Source organism: Nilaparvata lugens, chromosome 3 (assembly GCF_014356525.2).
Source record: "Nilaparvata lugens isolate BPH chromosome 3, ASM1435652v1, whole genome shotgun sequence".
Lineage (NCBI taxonomy): Eukaryota > Metazoa > Arthropoda > Insecta > Hemiptera > Delphacidae > Nilaparvata > Nilaparvata lugens.
Window position 1 is genome coordinate 82,370,650 of NC_052506.1, and position 18,945 is coordinate 82,389,594.

Sequence of the window (18,945 nt, forward strand, 5' to 3'; positions counted from 1 at the left end):
TCCTCCTCTGCCATTATAGCGTGGACCTCACTATAGCTGTATATCTGATTATGCTTTCGAAAATGTTTTAAAACGGTCAAACTTCAAATGGAAAATTCATCAAATTGCTCTTCGATTGAGATTGAATAGAATTCAAAATTATATCAAATAAGCTATTGGATGATAAATTATCAATCAAATAATTTAATTTTTATATTCTTCCAATAAAATTTGATAACACACTCAACAAGAGCTTTTATTCTGCAAAACTTCAAATTCGGCGGGAATCGTCCCCAGACAGAGCGACGAAGCGAAATCATGAACAAACAAAAGCCATTAACCTCAAAAATTGTAATAACTCAAAACTTCTTGTTAGATTTTCATTGTCAATAAACAAATATTTTAAAACATTTGATAGATTAAAACATTCTTCTAGATAAAAACTACTCTAGTATAGACACAGAAACTTCATCAGCTCAGGAAAATGTGGCAAAATAATGATGATGGTATGTATTATGCATTGCAGTAGGTACCTATGTGTATGATAGCCTATTATATTAATATTATTTGTATTCATAATGTGTTATGATTATTCATTTCAATCAAATGTTTCTTAAATTAAAATCACATTTTTTTAAAATTCTATTAATCTTGTTCATTTATTCTTAATTAATTATTATCCTACCAAGAACCATGAGGAGGATCAATAATAGTTTCTTGACTCTTGCTTAATTATTTTCTCAAGGAAGGCAATTCTCTAATTGGATCTTGCGGAATTAATCACGGTTAAAATTCAACCGGCACTCAGAATCTTCAATAACTACTCTCCTCATTTACTTCAGCAACGACTCTGTGCATTTCTGTTGCAAATTTTTTATTCAAGACTGGAATTCTTCCTCTTATACACGCTAGTTTATGTGACAGTAAATTACTTTTTAATAGTAAGAGGCTGCTTGAAACCTTATACAGGTGGCCTTTACAGTTATCGTATAATGGTGCTACATTCGATAATTTCAATATTGATAAAAGTGACATCAAATACTGAATTGTCCCCAAACTCACCTATTGAAGTAATAGCTTCATATTAAGTAAGGACTCAATGTATAAATAGCCTCAATGAATGATTTTTCCTTGATGGATGAGTCATTGGTCAGCTAGAATATAATATTATTTTAATAGCCTAACATTGGCTTGTATGAGGCAGTGCTGTTCTTTTGTCCTTATCTTTAACTTTTATTGTTTCTTGATCAACTGGGTGTGCAGTTTTCCTGCAACTCAATTCGGATCATTTGCTTAATGATTTTAACTTATGTATTGACAAAGCTATGCAATTTACCGGGGTCTTAGGGTTCCCAACACAGCCACCACTCTAACCAATCTTCATATTTTTGGGATTTCCAATCCTCATAGAAATACCTTATACCTTCTTCTTCATTCATTACTCACACTTGTGTGATCGATGGCGTCATTGTCACAATACAGGTGAAAACAACAAAAACACTAATCTATCAAGGTGGCAGCGATCAATAGGTAGATAGATAGATAATTGTCTCTATTTACACAAGAGTAGTGTGCGAAGATGAGGCAATAACAGCCACCTCCTCTTCTACTTGACTCAATACCCAGGTATTTAAGGATGTAGGATAGTTGTATAATCTAACCCCCAAAGTGCTTGATTTGTTTTTTTAATATCTCATAATATGTGCCTGCAGCCTTGATCTATATGCTTTATAACCAGTTTGAATCTTTTCACTTCTCTAAGGAGGTCAAGTCCCAAAGCCTCTTCAAGTCTTCTCCTCAGTAGTGTCAGTCTTTTTTCCCTGAGATTTCCCACTTTTCAAAAGTTGTGTTGCAACTTTAGTTAGGTCTACTTTGTGGATGTTGTTGTGAATCGTTGTGTTCCGGGCTTGCCTGCTTCATATCCAAACTTTCAACCAGTGTGCACCAACCACTTTTTAACCTACTTCTCTTTTAGACAGTTCCTGTATGAATTATTCTCCAGCTTTCCTTATTTAAGGGATTCTGCTGGTTTAAACACTGACTAAAGACAAAAACATAGTGGAGTGGCGAAGGTAGAATGTACCAGAAAATGTAGCTGATAGTTCAAAAAAATTACATGGATCTAAATGTATCAGTTTTCTTCTAATCCACCTTCACCGCTCCAATATATTCTGACACATTTCAATACATTATTCTCAACACTCAGCCGACTTCTCTGATACACTCTACACTCGCCGCTCCACTATGTTTTGACCCTAATGCAACACACTGACGCTTGAAATCAGCCGTCCAATGTTCCACAGATAAAATCAGCCCTCTTGTTGCATATTACACTGATCATGTTGATTTATTATATTTTGTAATTATATTATTGTATTGCTAGAGTTGTCGTTTACATCTTCAATCTTCAATATAGTTTTTGAATTCTAAACGTTCACAAGAAAATTAATTCTTGATTTATGCCCAATTCAAATTATTCTGTGATAAAATTTATATTGATAGCGTTTTAATTTTGTAGGATTTGGTGGAGGTGGTGGCGGATTCGATAGCTCGGTAAATGATGGCCAAGGAACACCGGCAGCCCCTAAGAAGGTACAGTATTTCTAATTACCTAATTACAATAATTGCTACCAACAAAATATATTAGTTCAAAGATAAATTCATTTTATTTAAAAATAAATCTTATCATAGAGAAAAGATAGAAAACATATCCCATGGTTTAGAGCGTTTATGTTCCAAATTTCACTGTTAACTCAAGCTGATAGTCCTAGTAGTTATTTATCGTGAAGCTATGTGACGCTGGTAGTCTTTCATACTGTGCCGCTCTTAACCTAGTTCCGCAGTGCAGGCTGGATGCTTGTCTGACTCGGACTAGGCGCTGAGACAGCAAATAATAGCAGCGTTGGTGGGAATGCGAGCGGCCGCAGTAAGCTCTTCCACCCAGCAATGGTCGGCGTAGTTCCGCCTAGCAGACAGAAGAAAGATCAATCCAGTCGGTTATTTGATCCCTCCGTCCAGGCTCAGCCAAGCAGCCGAGACAATAGAACAATGGGGTGGCGGTCTTATTCGCGTTCATCAGCAGTTTTCTTTCTCACGATTATTTTGATTTTTGTGTTATAATCAATAATAACTCCAGTCACCAGTAAAAAGTTTCCAGAAACGTGGTGTACTACCATATTAATGACTTCTCATGATGATTTTTAATTATATAAAAACATTGTTGACATTCTGAGCCTTCAGGCTAAACTTGGGGTCGCTGAGAACGAATCTGCAATCAGAATTTCTCTATCACGAAAAATAACGAAAAAAAACCAGCTGTTGATCTTCCGGCAACCGTTAACAGTCATCCTGCAATGCGGCCGAAACACTTCCAAGCCAGACACCCATCTCAAATGACTACAACGCCAAGCTGTGAGAAACCATCCTGCACTGCGGCGCTAGGTTTAGGCCCGCCGCAAAGTAGACCCACGCTCATCCACGATAAGCAACCCACGCCGTGGGATGTTTTGTAAACCATTGCAGACATCTGTGTAATGATAATAATACATGCAATTAATAATCCACTTGTCAGCTGATTGATTATGAATAATTCTATAGCAATGTTTTACAAAAAATCCCACGGCGTGGGTTGCTTTTCGTGGATTAACATGGGTTTACTTTGCGGCGGGCCTTAATTCTCTCACCCGGCCAAAACAGTAATAATAGACAATAGTCGACAGTAATCGGCTCGAGTTGACAAAAAATAGGTTTGAAATTTGGAACATAAACGACCTATACCATGCACTAAATTTTTTCTACGGTTTTATTCAAATTCAAAGTTTCTCTTTTGTCAATTTTTTCACTGAATATTGGACAGAAATGTACTAACTTGAAAAAACATAACTTTTTGGACTAGTTTAGTATATGTACCAGAATTCGGAAGGAGGGACCCAAAATATCACGCTTGGGCTGTACCTTCAATTTCAATTATTGCCAATTAGAATATTCAAAACATATTACAAAATCTTTATACTATGACATATCATTAAAAAATATAAATAAATAAGCTTAATTACTCATACATATACTTGAATAAAATTGAAATAAAACCTGTCTGTCTATTTCATCATGTGAACCTAGAACAAACCTTAGCGTTCATTCATATATTTATTCATATATTTAGCGTTGAACTAAAGCGCACTGAATATGGGCCCAAATCTCTGGTCCCAGGCTTAGTAATAAGTAAATTATGTTGTTATAAGTTACAAGATTTTTCTTAAGCAAACAGTTTTATCTGTAATATCATTTGTGTAACGGAATTTGTCATGTAAGTGATGTCACTGAATAAAACTTGATTTGATTTGAATATTTTTTCTTGTATGGGAATCTTGTAAGCCATTCTTAAATCGCATATTTTATCAACACTATTCCTTTTTTCAGAGATCTTCCGATACTATTGCCCATGTAAGTGTGAGGCAGATACTTGAGTGTAAAGAAGACGCACTGAAAATAGGCAATACGGAAATCGGAACGGTAAGAGGACAAGTACAGTAATAATTTCTCAAGGATGTAAAAAATAGATAGTATTATACACTGCAAAAGGATTTTAGTATAGACCTTGACAATCTCAACACAAGTCTTCAAGGAAATAGTATATTTCGCACCTAGGGCCGAAAATTAGACTTTTCCTGCTCGAAATCGGTTTTGAAGTCCGAGGTTGTAGGCCGAGGACTAGAAAAGATTGAGAGCCGGAAAAACATTTTTGCCCGTGGTGCGAACGCTATTTTTCGCCACACACAAAAATAAACTCTCTCTCTCTCTCTCTCTATATATATATATATATATATATATATATATATATATATATATATATATAAATTATTATGATATATATATATGTCATAATATAATTGTTTACTAAGCACTTCCGAAAGCAGAAGTAGAAGGTCATAGCTCTAGCAAATCTGAGGTAATCTGAATATCAGGTTATTGATATTAATAATTGTCCAAGTATTTTTATTTTTTATTCTGATTTGTCTAAATAACCTAAAAGATGATGTTCAATTATGTGGGAGGTTGAGTTTATACTTTTTTATTCTTTCAAATGACAAAAAGATGATATTATTATAAATGTTTTAATTATTGAATAATGAACACAAATAATGAAAAGTTTTTTGATCACTTTTCTTAGTTCCATGTTAGCGGCTGGAAAGGGTACTCTTTCCGGCCTAGGCCGGAAAGAAACCTGTTCTGACGTCAGACGAGAGTCGTCTGTAAACAATGTCTTTCAGATCTACGTAGGGACTGGAAAACAGCTGCAGTGTGGCGAAAAATCCATAACTCTTTTAAATTATCGTTATATGATATATTTTATTAATTTGTTATACGAGCATTATTATTTATAAGGTTTTTTTTCAGAAGTTACTATAGTGAGGTCCACGTTATAATGGCAGAGTTTGATTAGCAATGGTATTGCTATCCCAGTCTATCATTCAACAAAGCGGATAGCGCTATCTCTTTCTCGCTTTGCTCTGTTGCCAGATCGCCTTTAAAACACTGTAGAATTAATAATTAATTAACAAAATATTTCATCATAATTATGAAATCATTGAAAAATATCATTGATTATTTTAAACGAGAATGAACAGTTAATATTACATCAATAAACCTGTATCAGCTACCGTCTATAGAAGGCATTGACAAGACAGAGGATCGGCAACGTTGTTTTTCTAGCTTTCTCCACTGCCATTATAACGTGGACCTCACTATAGTGTTCAAAACATGCATTGCAAGCTTCTAGATTGGTTCAAACTGGATCCGTACTTAACAGTGAACAGTGATAGTATAATTCCCATAAGTTTTAATGGTAGTATTCATACTCACTCTGCCGTGCTCAGTGGGAACAGTCCAATTACAACTCGTGTTTTTATATTATCACTGTTCATTGTCGCTGTTGTGTGCGAATCCAGCTTACGAATTGTACAAATGAAGATCATTTCAAATACAGTTCTCAAATTCAATAATTATTTCATGATTTCAATAAAATACTATGTGCCAGTTGCACAAAAGCCGATAAAATTTTTACAGTGATTAATTCAAAAATCAAAATTAATTAATTTAATTTTTACCGTGATTAATTCCAAAATCAAAATTAATTTATTTAATTTTTATCGTGATTAATTCCAAATCAGGCCTTATTATCAAAAAGGCCTTCTCTGATTGGTTCTCGTGGAATTTATCATGTTAAAATTTAGCCGGCTTTTGTGCAACCAGGCCTAAGACGTCGAAGATCTTGGAATAATTCTACAACTTCATAATAACAATGTTGCGAACTAGAATTGAGAACTATTTACAAATAGGATAAATCAAAAGTTATGTGATTTATTCATAAATGAGCCAAGAAAGGGCCTCATATTTTCTTCTAATTTATTTCCAAACTGGTAATTGCTCGTAGGGTACGTTCTGTGTACAGTAAATTGTTCCATCACGTGACTAGTGAAAAATGTTCCCATGGAACGCTATTTCAAAATCGTTGGTTCAAGCTTTTAGCGCGCACTTGATTTACAGCAAAATGTGTCGTTTACTAGCTGCGTCAATGAAGAAAGGCTGTTTTACAAACTTACCGTCTAGAAAAGTGTGCATTTCTTTCATACCATTACTCTCAAATTTTCTATAGAGAAAACTTCATCCAACGAATGGTTATCAAACATAATTTTGTTGGTTATGTACTCTATGGTTATGTACTCTATGGCTATGCTATGGTAAACAAACAAGCTATCAGCGCAAGTGCAGAGTAGCAAGCAGACTACAATTAATAGTCGACCAATGAGAGCTCGGATAGTTGGAACTGTACCTGGCCGGACAATTTACCAGGCTTTGACTGTGGGACAGGAACTTGGAACTGGAACTGGTTTCTGGTACAGAATCTGTCAAAATTCTTCCCATGGGACGCGGAACTTTTTACCTGGTAAATTGTGAATCGGACAATTTACCACATTCTATGCACACAGAACGGGCCCATGGGAAAAGTTTTCAATTTATTACAATTTTCTCATAGTAAATAATCATTCTTTTGTCTTCATCCTACTTAAACTATTGATATTAGTATCTTAATAATTACTTAAAGTGATTATTATTATTAATATTGCACTTTAACAAGAGTACTCACTCACGGTTTTCTTGTTTGACGGCCTAGTTACTCCTTGTACGCGGAGGATGTGGCTCAGTGCTACGAAACACGTCCCTCAAACAAGAAAACCGTGAGTAACTTACAGTTATAAAAGTGCAAGATTAATATCAATTATTTTAATTAATAATTTACAATATATAAAAAATTAATACAAAAATTTCAATCTACTACAATTTTCTCATAGTGAATAATTATTGTTTCAGATTGTAATTGTGGGTATCGCAAAAAACATCGAGACATCATCTGTGAAGATAGTTTATAACGTTGAAGACAATAGTGGATCAATTTCAGTAATGCTGTGGCTAAATGCTGATGAGGTAGGCCTATATTGAATTCAATTTATGTTGAATATTATGGCTACCATAGTCTGTGGAAAAATTAGTTTGTAGCATTGCTCTTATGGAGTACACTGCTGCCACATTTTACAGAATCCAGAGAGCCTGTGAGCTAATTGTGCGAGAGTAAGCGCGAAAAAGAGATAGCCTATAGATATACAGCGTGATTCAAAAAGAATACCACAACTTTGAAAATCTGCATTTAATCAAGGAAACATAATAGAAACTTGGGTTATAAATCAAAATGAAGAGTATTAGAATAAGTTTTTCCCCACTAGAAAACAAGTTCACAAATGTTCAATGTGACCCCCTCCAGACACTCGAGTGATATCAATACGATATTCGAACTCATTGCACACCCTCAGTAGCATATCGGGCGTAACAGTTTGGTCTGCTGTTATTTCTTGTTTGATCCCCTCAATGTTAGCTGGTAGAGGCGGTCGATACACACCTTATCGTTAACGTACCCCCATAGAAAAAAATCGCAGGGTGTGAGGTCAGGGCTTCTTGGAGGCCAGTGATGAAGTGCTCTGTCTCGAGCTGCTTGTCTCGAAAGTTATCACTCGAGTGTCTGGAGGGGGTCACATTGAACATTCGTGAACTTGTTTTCTAGTGGGGGAAAAACTTATTCTAATACTCTTCATTTTGATTTCAAATTTTTATTTTTATTCAAGTAAGTCACAATACATATACACGAATCTACAATAAATCACAGTACAACAGCCAATTATGCAACAAATTTCACACATTATGAAAAATTATTAATTACAATGAAGATTGAATGGAACATTAGAATATTGATAATATAGTATTGTAATGTAACTACATAAATCAGCGGTGTTTCAACAATGAATAAATGATAACTTCAATGAATCAATATACACCCCACTATAAATTATATGTGTTGGGGTATAAGTAATTAGTTGCTTATTGCGTGTTATAATTACTATTTACAAACTTCATTCACTGATATAGGATTAAAGTTTTTTATAATAAAATTAGTAAAAATTTATAATACAAACAAAATTATGAAATTAGTAGATAAATATTAATATTCTACTAAGGATAATAATAAGAAAGGTTATTTTAGAAAAATGAAAAACAGTAAAGAGAAGAATGAAGAATAAATAGTTTCAATATTTACAGTCTAACTAAATTTTCACAATTTTCCACCCCAATATCAACCAACCAGGAAAATAAACTTTTCTTGAACCTGTGTCTATTGAATTCTGCCCTAATGTAACTTGGTATTGAATTGTAAATTTTTGGTCCCAAATATATGTAGTTTCTTTGCCCAAATGTAGTGTTCATCCTTGGTACTATTGAATGCGTGTTTCTCTGCCTTGTTTGATGGTTATGATCTGCCAGTCTTATGTGTTCGTTGTTTCTCCTCATTCGCGTGATGATAGCCTGGATGTAGAGTTGTCTTACACTCAGTACTTTACTGTCCTTGAAAAGAATGTTCGTGGGAATTGATTCTCCTTGAAGCCTATTATTTTTAGTATTAGTTTTTGAAGTTTATAGAGAGGTTCAACATGTATAAAATTCGTAGCTCCCCAGATAATTATGACGTATCTTAAAATTGATTGCACTAGAGAAAAATAAACAGTTTTTAATGTCTCATAGTTGAGGATTTTACGGAGTTGATAGAATTTGTAGAGAAGCTTCCTGATCCGGGTAATTGATAGATTAATGTACTTGTCCCATTTGAATTTGTTGTCCACTATTGTTCCTAAATATATCATTTCATTGACTTGTTGAATTGAAGGGCAATCACACGGGTTGTTGGTGCTTCCACAGTGAAGCAGGATTATTGAAGAATCCGGTGGTCTCGTCCGTTCTGTCAGAGAAAAGGCTAAAAATTTCGTTTTTGTTGCATTTACTGTAAGCAAATTTTCTCTTCATCAAGTTTATCGACTTTCATCAATTCTTCCTGTGCCAGATTAAAAACTTCCTCCCAGGTGTTTCCTTCAAATAGTATACACGTATCATCAGCAAAAGCTATTACTCTTCCTCTTATCTTAATTGAACATAGCTCATTTGCATATGCCAAATACAGATATACAACCCAAGTTTCTATTATGTTTCCTTGATTTAATACAGATTTTCAAAGTTGTGGTATTCTTTTTGTATCACGGTATATATTTAATGCATTCAATACAGTGCACTTACTATTACACAAGCACACGGTTGAACGTCGTCAAATTAATACAAAAAATATAAATAGTCTACTAAAAAACGACCAATTCCCCCAAGCATCGTGTAGAAGGCTTATTGTCTGTAAGATATTTTTGAAGGTCGGCTTTAAATCTATTAAAAGGAATGCTGGTGGATGCATGCTTTAAATGTATAGGGAGCTTATTATAACATTTGCAGCCTGAATAACTAGGCTATTCCTCAAAAAGCTTCCTCCTATCCTATATCTATCTATCTAAGGTGATATTCTGGTAGATATCCATATTGAATGAAACGACTTGTAATAATCTTGTAAGCCTGGTTTCCATTAGTAGAGTTAGTGGTAGAATTCCCTGGGCAAGTACTAACTATCTTGTGAACTCTCCCAATGAAAACGTTCATGGTAGAGTACTAGTTTTTGGTACAAATATCGGGGACCGAGCTTCGCTCTGGAGTACAAATGCATAAAAAATTTATTACGAAAGAAGAAATTATAATAACATTCATACAGAAATGTTCTATATAATCACAGTAAATTGAGATTAATTCCCAGAGGAATGCAAAAATTTCCCTCACAAAGGCCCAGTTTCACAAAAGCCGGTTAAATTTTAATTCTGATTAACTTCACGTGAACGAAATCAGAGAAGACCATATTTCAAAAAGATGGATCTACTGGAATTAATCAGGATTGAAAATAACCCAGCTTTTTTGTAATCGGCACTAAGTACCTGATTGAATGATTACAAAAGTTCAACAGCTGAGTCATAATTTTGACACAGTACCACACACATGAACTCGTTCACTCACTTCCATCACCAGCAGACAACGAAATAATTATTATCAAAGGTGATGATTTCTTGATCCATTCCGAGCTGCTTTGTATAAACACACTTTTTTAATGTATTTGAACACGACATGCAGTCGATTATTAAGTAAATATTAAAAACTTTTACTTACTGACTGGAGTACTTTCAATCGTCTGGCGATCATTTTCAACAGTGTAGACCGGAAATGTTTTGTAGACCGGAAATCTTCCTAACCATCAAAACATTTCCGGTCTACACTGTTGAAAATGATCGCCAGACGATTGAAAGTACTCCAGTCAGTAAGTAAAAGTTTATAATATTTACTTAATAATCGACTGCATGTCGTGTTCAAATACATAAAAAAAGTGGGAATTATTATAAGTTGTTTTACACAGGATGAATTATAATTATCCTTTTCATGTCCTTCAACGAGTTTTCCCAGGGATGAGACCTAGTGCAATATTTATATTATAAACCTACTATGTTCTTAATTTCGTGAGAATCGCTAGAGCCGTTTTCGAGATCCGGTGAAATACAAACATATAAACATCTAAACATATAAACAGAAGTTGCTCGTTTAATAGTATAGGAGAGAGTGGGACAGCATCGTGGGATAGTACTCCACCACTTGCCTTCCCCCACCACCGCTTCGGCCAGAGCGTAGGCCTTTTTACTAGAATCAGCATAAAAACGGCACCTGTGTGCTCCTTTTATTTTTTTTGGAAATAACATTGGCTATAAAGTCAAGTGCTGCAAACTAAAGTGTTCACGGACTTTAGTGATTCAATAATAAACCTTAATTCGATAATAGTACACCTTAAAGCCTGGTTTTCACTAGTAGAGTTAGTGGTGGTAAACCTGATAGGCTATGGCATGACTCTACTACTAGCTCGAGACTGTATTCATTAGCATAGTAGTGGTAGAGTAGAATGAGAAGCGGTGGTGTGGGAAGGCAAGTGGTAGAGTACTATCCCACGGTGCTGTCCCACTCTACACTACTAAAAACTAGTACTCCACCATGAACGCTTTGATTGGGAGAGTTCACAAGATAGTTAGTACTTTCCCAGGGAACTCTACCACAAACTCTCCTAATTAAAACCAGGCTTACAATATTATTAAGTCGTTTCATTCTTAGACCAGTTATAGAATAGGCACGCCCCATACTGAAAGTCGATGAAGCCAACATCTACTGCCATATCGCCCCATAGTGACGTCAGCATTGTATAGAAAACTTTTCTGTAGAGTTTGTTTACATTGTTTTCCATAGCAGAATGTGTCTATTTAAGATGGAAGTCAATTATTAAAGAACTAAAATATCCCAATATAATTAAGAACTTATAATTATATATTATATAACGCTGACATTAAATGGTGGGGCGATATGGGACTTTCAGTATGGGGCGTGCCTATTCTATAACTGGTCTAAGAATGAGAGATTCATAATCAATAAGTGGTTGACTTTCAGTATGAATATACAATGGGGCGTGTCTATTCTATAACTGCTCTAAGGTTTCATTTAATATGGATATCTACCAGAACATCACCTTCATTGCCACACAGAACAAGACATTCATTTGATAATTTGACTGTTACTTATAAATTCAATATAAATACTCGATTATAACTTGCTACTATTCATTCATCTATTACAGTGTGTACAAATACTTGGCTTGAGGAGAGGAACAACAAGCTCTCATTCCCAAAACTGTCTCTTCCATTATATCTCCATTGTATCTTCCATTGTATCTCTTCCACTATACAAAATTTATAGTGAGGTCCACGTTATAATGGCAGTATTTGATTGGAGATGGTGTTGCTATCCTTGTCTATCATTCAACAGACAAGATAGCGCTATCCTTTTCCAGCTCCCTAAGTTGTTAGATTGTTTTTTTTAAATATGTAGATAAGAACATATTTATTCTTAATTTATTATAAAAATCTGGTGTAGCGCACTCACACAACTTTCCTTGCCGTTATTTCTTTACATCACCTTCATTGCCACACAGAACAAGACATTCATTTAGTATAAAAATTTATTTGTTTTGATTGGTGTATGAGCCCTACCTGTGCTGACGTCACACGAATGCACTATGTCTTTGTTATGAAAATTTATCACCTGACGCTAGTGTTCCCGCGCATATCAAGTCTACTATTCAAAGATTTGAGTCAGCTGGTGACAGGGCAATAGCGCTGGAGACACACATGAGGTCTGCTATCACTTCATAGTGAATGATTTAATAGAATCAACAATAATTTGCAATTGAATAATCACATTTTCTCGAATTTAAAGCTTATTTTCAATTTTAGGTGAAAATGTTACTGAACATTAATTGTAGAGATTTTCATGCTCAATCTACTCCACTTGATTGTTTTGTTTCAATTGTATCTGAAGCCTGATAATTGGGAATCTATCTACATTGATGGGGCGGAGCTCCTGAAATTTTTACAGATATGGGACTTGTGGCAGTTGATAGAGCTTATCGATGACTATTTTAGGTATGAATTTGATCAAAATCGTTGGAGCCGTTTCCGAGAAAATCACGAAAAACCCTGTTTTCGACAACATTTTCGCCATTTTAGCCGCCATCTTGAATTGCATTCGATCGAAATTGTTCGTGTCGGATCCTTATAGTGAAAGGACCTTAAGTTCCAAGTTTCAAGTCATTCCGTTAATTGGGAGATGAGATATCATGTACACAGACGCACATACACACACACACACACACACACACACACACACACAACACACACACACACACACACACATACAGACCAATACCCAAAAACCAGTTTTTTGGACTCAGGGGACCTTGAAACGTATAGAAATTTAGAAATTGGAGTACCTTAATTTTTTTCGGAAAGCAATACTTTCCTTACCTATGGTAATAGGGCAAGGAAAGTAAAAATGTATTATTCAATCATTGAAAAATATATTTTCTTGCCGAATAAAATATAATTAATTATCCTAAACAGGAATGAACAATTGATATTACATCAGATGTACCTGTATCAGCTATTTTCTATAGAAGCCAGTGGCTAGGCAGAGAATCGGTATCGCTGTTCTCGTATCTTTCTCGACTGCCATTATAACGTGGACCCCCTATAGTATATGTCACTTGATCATATTATAGTAAGTCATTATCCTTCAGTCATTTGATTTTCCTTACAATGTCTGTATCAATGCATTATGATTAATATCGGGGCACCGAGCTTCGCTCGTTATTTTTATTTATTGATGAACAGAACACAATTCTCTAAAATGATCGTGTTTATATTTCACAACTGGCTATATCACTACCTACCTCCGTAAACAAAGCCTTAGTGCATTCGTGTGACGTCAGCACAGGTAGGGTACATCAATAACATTTTGTTGTTTTCAGCTGATATATCTCGTTAATATCAACGATATGTTATATATATATATCAACGATAGTTGATCTCGTATATCAGCTAGTGTTTTGATTGGTGTATGAGCCCTACCTGTGCTGACGTCACACGAATGCACTATGTCTTTGTTTACGGAGGTAGTGGCTATACGTCATCTTATACATTTCGGGGATGTGATATTTTGATTTTTCACATACATTCTCACTCGATCACGCACTCTTTTACTATCCACAGACGACAAAAGTTTCAGCCAAGGATAAATTATCCTTTTAATGTCGTTCAGCAGGTTTTCCCAAAGATGAGACCTAGTGCAATCGAATTTTTATATCATAAACCTAGTATGTTCCAAATTTCGTGAAAATCATCAGAGCCGTTTTCGAGATCCGTTGAACATAAATAACCATAAATAAATATAAATAACCAATATATACAGAAATTGCACGCTTAATATAATAGGATTGTTATTATTGACGTTTCCAATTGCCATTTTAATGTGCTTTAAATGAATAAAACCATTTTTATCCGTTCAATAATTATTGATTATTGTTGCAGAATGATGGGGGAAACGTTTTGCCCGACGTCGCTCAGAATGACTACTGTACAGTCTACGGCAAAATGAGGGTGCAGAATGGCAAACAGTTCATAATTGCATTTTCAATCAAGCCAGTCACCGATTTGAAAGCGTTGGTCGTGCATAAGCTGAAGGTGGCTCATACTGTCTTCAAATTGGAGCGACTTGCACAGCAGGAGGTGAGTATTTTATTCACTGTTTGACGCATTATTTGATCATAATCAATGACATATTTCCATCTATTGACAATCAACAACTATGAAAACATTAAATTCATCTTCGAAGCACTGATTTAACCTACCGGTATCTATTCAACACTTTACTGATAGATATTACTACCAATTGATCGAGAATATTTTACTGTTCTACGAATGTTTTTGTGATTTTTCTGGCTTCAAATTTATCAAGTTTTTAAATATTTTTCAATTTATTAATGCATTTTCAAGTGTAATAATAATTTGTTTCATCTTTCTGATCAACCGAGATACAAAATTTTTAGTGTAATGTTTATTTGGACTGTAAATTTTTGTGATCTTTATAAAAGTGTTTTCATAACCTCATTTGGACTATTTTTATCAAAATTAGGGAGAGGAACAGTTTTGGGTTTATCCTGTTGATTCTCTCCCAATCATTAATTTGATGTTGTGATTAAGGAATGTAATAAATGTAAATGTAAATATGTTGCAATGTCGGAATAATAAATGCTGCATGACTAAGCACATAGGGAGTCCGTGTTGAGATGTAAATGAAAATATTGATTGTCATAAATTTCATGATTCACCAAATAAAGTCAAGTGTGGCATGAGATACATTGACTTTTTGGCGGTACGAAGTTCGCCGGGTAAGCTAGTATTGTATAAAGGAGTTTCTAATATTCATACATTTATACATTTATACTCATTGACTGTTTTTGTTTTAAGCTGCAATGATTTTATTATCAGAATTTAATAATATTTTTGTTACTTGTCCTGGCAGAATGACCAGTACAGTGCGACAAGAATGGAAAGCAATGACTTGATGGTCGGAGGAGGGTCGAATATGTTTGGAGGCTCCGATTTGAACTTTGGACTCAATCCTCAACAGCTCAGAGTTTACAAAGCTGTCCAGGTCAGTTAAATTAGAACTCTCATAAATATTTATTACTACAAAATTACTTATCATTAAAATTGATATTGTAAAAACAAAAACAGGCGAATAGAGATTTAGATTGAAAGTTCGAAATGAGGTTGTCACTTTCTACTTTTCACTCTAAATCATAATTTTCTGTCCAAAAATATTTTTAAACTATTCTAAACAGTTTTGTTGATGGCACACCAAGTCGGACACTAATGGACAAAATGGCCGCTCTGACCGAGTGGGACGGTGTTAGTATTGCCTACTTATGATTAGCAATCATGCACTTATTTATACTTCACTGTATTTTGTCTACTTGATGGCAGATCAGATGAATTGAATTTGAATAGAAAAAATTGAATTGAGTAGGTAAGACAACGTTACACCATACGCATCTTCACATTTTCTGTTTAAGCAGTGCATTTTTGTCCAATTGTGTCGTGTTTGGTCTGTTGTAACAACACCCTTACAAAACTTACTCCTTTATGAAACAGTGCAATGACATCTATTCTCATGTTTAAGTTGGAAACTTGAAGGAATAGTAAAAGCCTGAGGTTTTTTGTGCTAATAATCCGTGTTTCGGATGAACACGTTAAGTCGTCGGTCCCGGCTGCCTAAAAAGCAGTCGTTAGGTCATGTCAGAGGCCCTGAAATTGATCAGTTGCGACCTGAAAACTCTGACACCAGACCTGATCCAGCCAGGTCACACGATATTATTATTATTGTGCTAATAATCAGAAATTATGAAAAACTATAAGCTTATTTGACTAAAAAGCTGTGTATATATTTTTTGATAATTGTAGCTTTCTATTGATAGACTTCATTGAAGCGTTGTTATATTATATAGATTTAGATTTTATTGGAAAATTGTTGTATGTGGTAGTAATAGTTTATGTGTGCCTATGTTTGTCAACTACAGCTGTAGAAAGTCAACTTCTTTTCTTGTACCCATTATTGTTGTTGTATTGACTCCTCCTCTAAATACGATTTTGTTCCATATTAGAGAAGTAATTTTCAGGGAAATGTATTGTAAAATGTACTCTTACTGAAAATGAAATGAATTTGAATTGTATAATTCAATGTTTTTACTGTCTTAATAAAGCCTGAGATTTTTTTGTCCTAATAATCAGAAATCATGAAAAACTATCAACTTATATGAGAGAAAAAAGCAGTATACATTTTTTAAAATTGTACTATTATATTGATCTACTTTATTGAAGCATTGTGTAAGTAACAAATTACAAATTGTTTGCTATTTTATAAATAATTTCGCTTGAGCCAACTCCTCTGAGTATGATTCATGAGTTGTAAAATGCTTCCCGGTGGTTCGGAACCCACCTAAAACTGTAGTTCTATTCATCTCTCATTATCATCCGCCTCATTACCCACGCACAAGCCTAGAGCTCATGTGGGCATCTCCCTTAGCAAAGAAAAAAAATGATTCTTCCAATCTCAAACTCCATGGAGATAGTTTAGCTTTTCACTTTTCGCATTCCCCTATTGCATCATTCATAATTTGAGTGTTTATAGTGAGTGTTTATAATGAGTGTTATATGTGTTTTCAGCAATGCAAACGAGAAGGTGGGTCTTCTAAGGACGAGATAGCTTCCGCTTTAACCGTGAAAATGCCTAAACAAGAGTTGGAGTAAGTAGAAATGCAAATTATATTTATTTATATAATAGGCGAAAACTATCACCTTTCCAGTTTAAGACTCAAATTAGAGATACATTCGCTATGATTTTTTAGGCCCACCGCAAAGTAGACCCACGCTAATCCACGAAAAGCAACCCATGCCGTGGGATGTTTTGTAAACCAGTGCTAGGCTTCTCTAGACATCTGCAAGGTCTATGAAGGTCATGATACTCGTGTTCCTTATGGAGCAGCCATTTTATGGGGTCTTTATGGCGGTACATTTGAAAATTCAATCTAGTTCAATTTGCTCAAACAACATTGCATTTAAAAACAATATTCTAGTTCAGATAATATGTGAATTCAGGTTTTCAATTTTCTAATAATATATTTTCAATAATAAATGCCTCAATTATTCATTTATTTATCATTAAAAATTGCTCTTATTCTTGTAATTTAAGGATTGTGATTCATCAGGCATTGGGACAAGACAGAAATATGGGAGGCCAACTTCAAAAAGAGTTGTTCAAGTTCCCGATCAATTAAATCTTCTGAATTTCGTGAGAATCGTTAGAGCCGTTTTCGAAATCCTGTGAAATACAAACATATAAACATCCAAATATCTAAACATTTATACAGAAGTTGCTCGTTTAATAGTATAGGATAGAATTTATAAGAACGGCAAAAAATCGATGTGTGTGTAACTGGCTTAAGACAAACGATAACGTTGTGTCGACGTAATAAAATTTCAACCACCAAATATAATGATCCTTGTCAAAGACTGTATTTGAATGTTGTTTTTCCACAGGAATATATTGGAATTCCTCGTCACGGAGGGACACATCTACACGACACAAGATGATTCCCACTACTTGGTCACTGATTTTACATGATCTGTGTCATCCACACATCTTACACTTTGCTTTTTTTAATGCTACATCAACCTATTGAGATGTGTAAATATATATTTTCAAGGATAGTACAATTATCAGTAAGCAAGAAAGCATAATAATGCTGTCGTCGAGTTATATGTTAAAATAGGTAGAGGTACCAAACAATCATGAAAGCTTATTGAGATTGAGCTATTATCATTCAATGGTTGTAGGTAGTGATTGGTAAATAAAAAAAAATAATTCCCAATAGTGAATAGTCTATTTTTTATCTGCTACATAATCCACAAATCATCACAGTTCGATTACATTAACAAGTCTTAACTCATTATTCAACAAAACAAGTAAACATTTATATTTATAGTACAATGGAGAAAAGGTAGCATAAGAAGATGTCCCATGGTTTGGGGCGTTTATGTTGCAAATTTCTCTGTTGACTCAAGCCGATAGTCCCAGTGGCTGTTTTTCGTGAAGCTATGTGACGCTGGTAGTCTCTCATACTGTGTCGTTCTCACACTCTCACCCCAAACAAACAGTAATAATAGACATCAATCGGCATCTTAATAAAATAATAATATCGTGTGACCTGGCTGGCTCAGGTCTGGTATCAGAGTTTTCAGGTCGCAACTGATCAATTTCAGGGCCTCTGACATGACCTAACGACTGCTTTTTAGGCAGCCGGGACCGACGCCTTAACGTGTCCATCCTAAACACAGGAGTGGCCCGAGATAAATATATTGAAAAATATCTTTATCAATTTATCATCAAACCTTAATCTCCTTAATATTTTGCCCGGGCTTAGATTCGAACCCGGGCCTTTAGATTACAAAGCCAGCATCTATTCCACTCGTCTGCGGCCACTCCTCAGTTAATAAAAAATGGGATTGGAAT

At 34.8% G+C, this 18,945-nt stretch overlaps 1 protein-coding gene across 1 annotated transcript; it reads left to right on the plus strand.

Annotated features, from left to right (window-relative positions):
* Window positions 1-250: 250 nt before the first annotated feature.
* Window positions 251-18,311, plus strand: LOC111061654 (replication protein A 32 kDa subunit-B). The gene is made up of 8 exons (XM_039424797.1): window positions 251-485; window positions 2,498-2,571; window positions 4,399-4,491; window positions 7,351-7,464; window positions 14,403-14,600; window positions 15,397-15,528; window positions 17,100-17,179; window positions 17,973-18,311. The coding sequence occupies exons 1-8, from the start codon at window positions 464-466 to the stop codon at window positions 18,055-18,057; spliced, it is 798 nt and encodes a 265-aa protein (XP_039280731.1). The 5' UTR covers window positions 251-463; the 3' UTR covers window positions 18,058-18,311.
* Window positions 18,312-18,945: the final 634 nt, after the last annotated feature.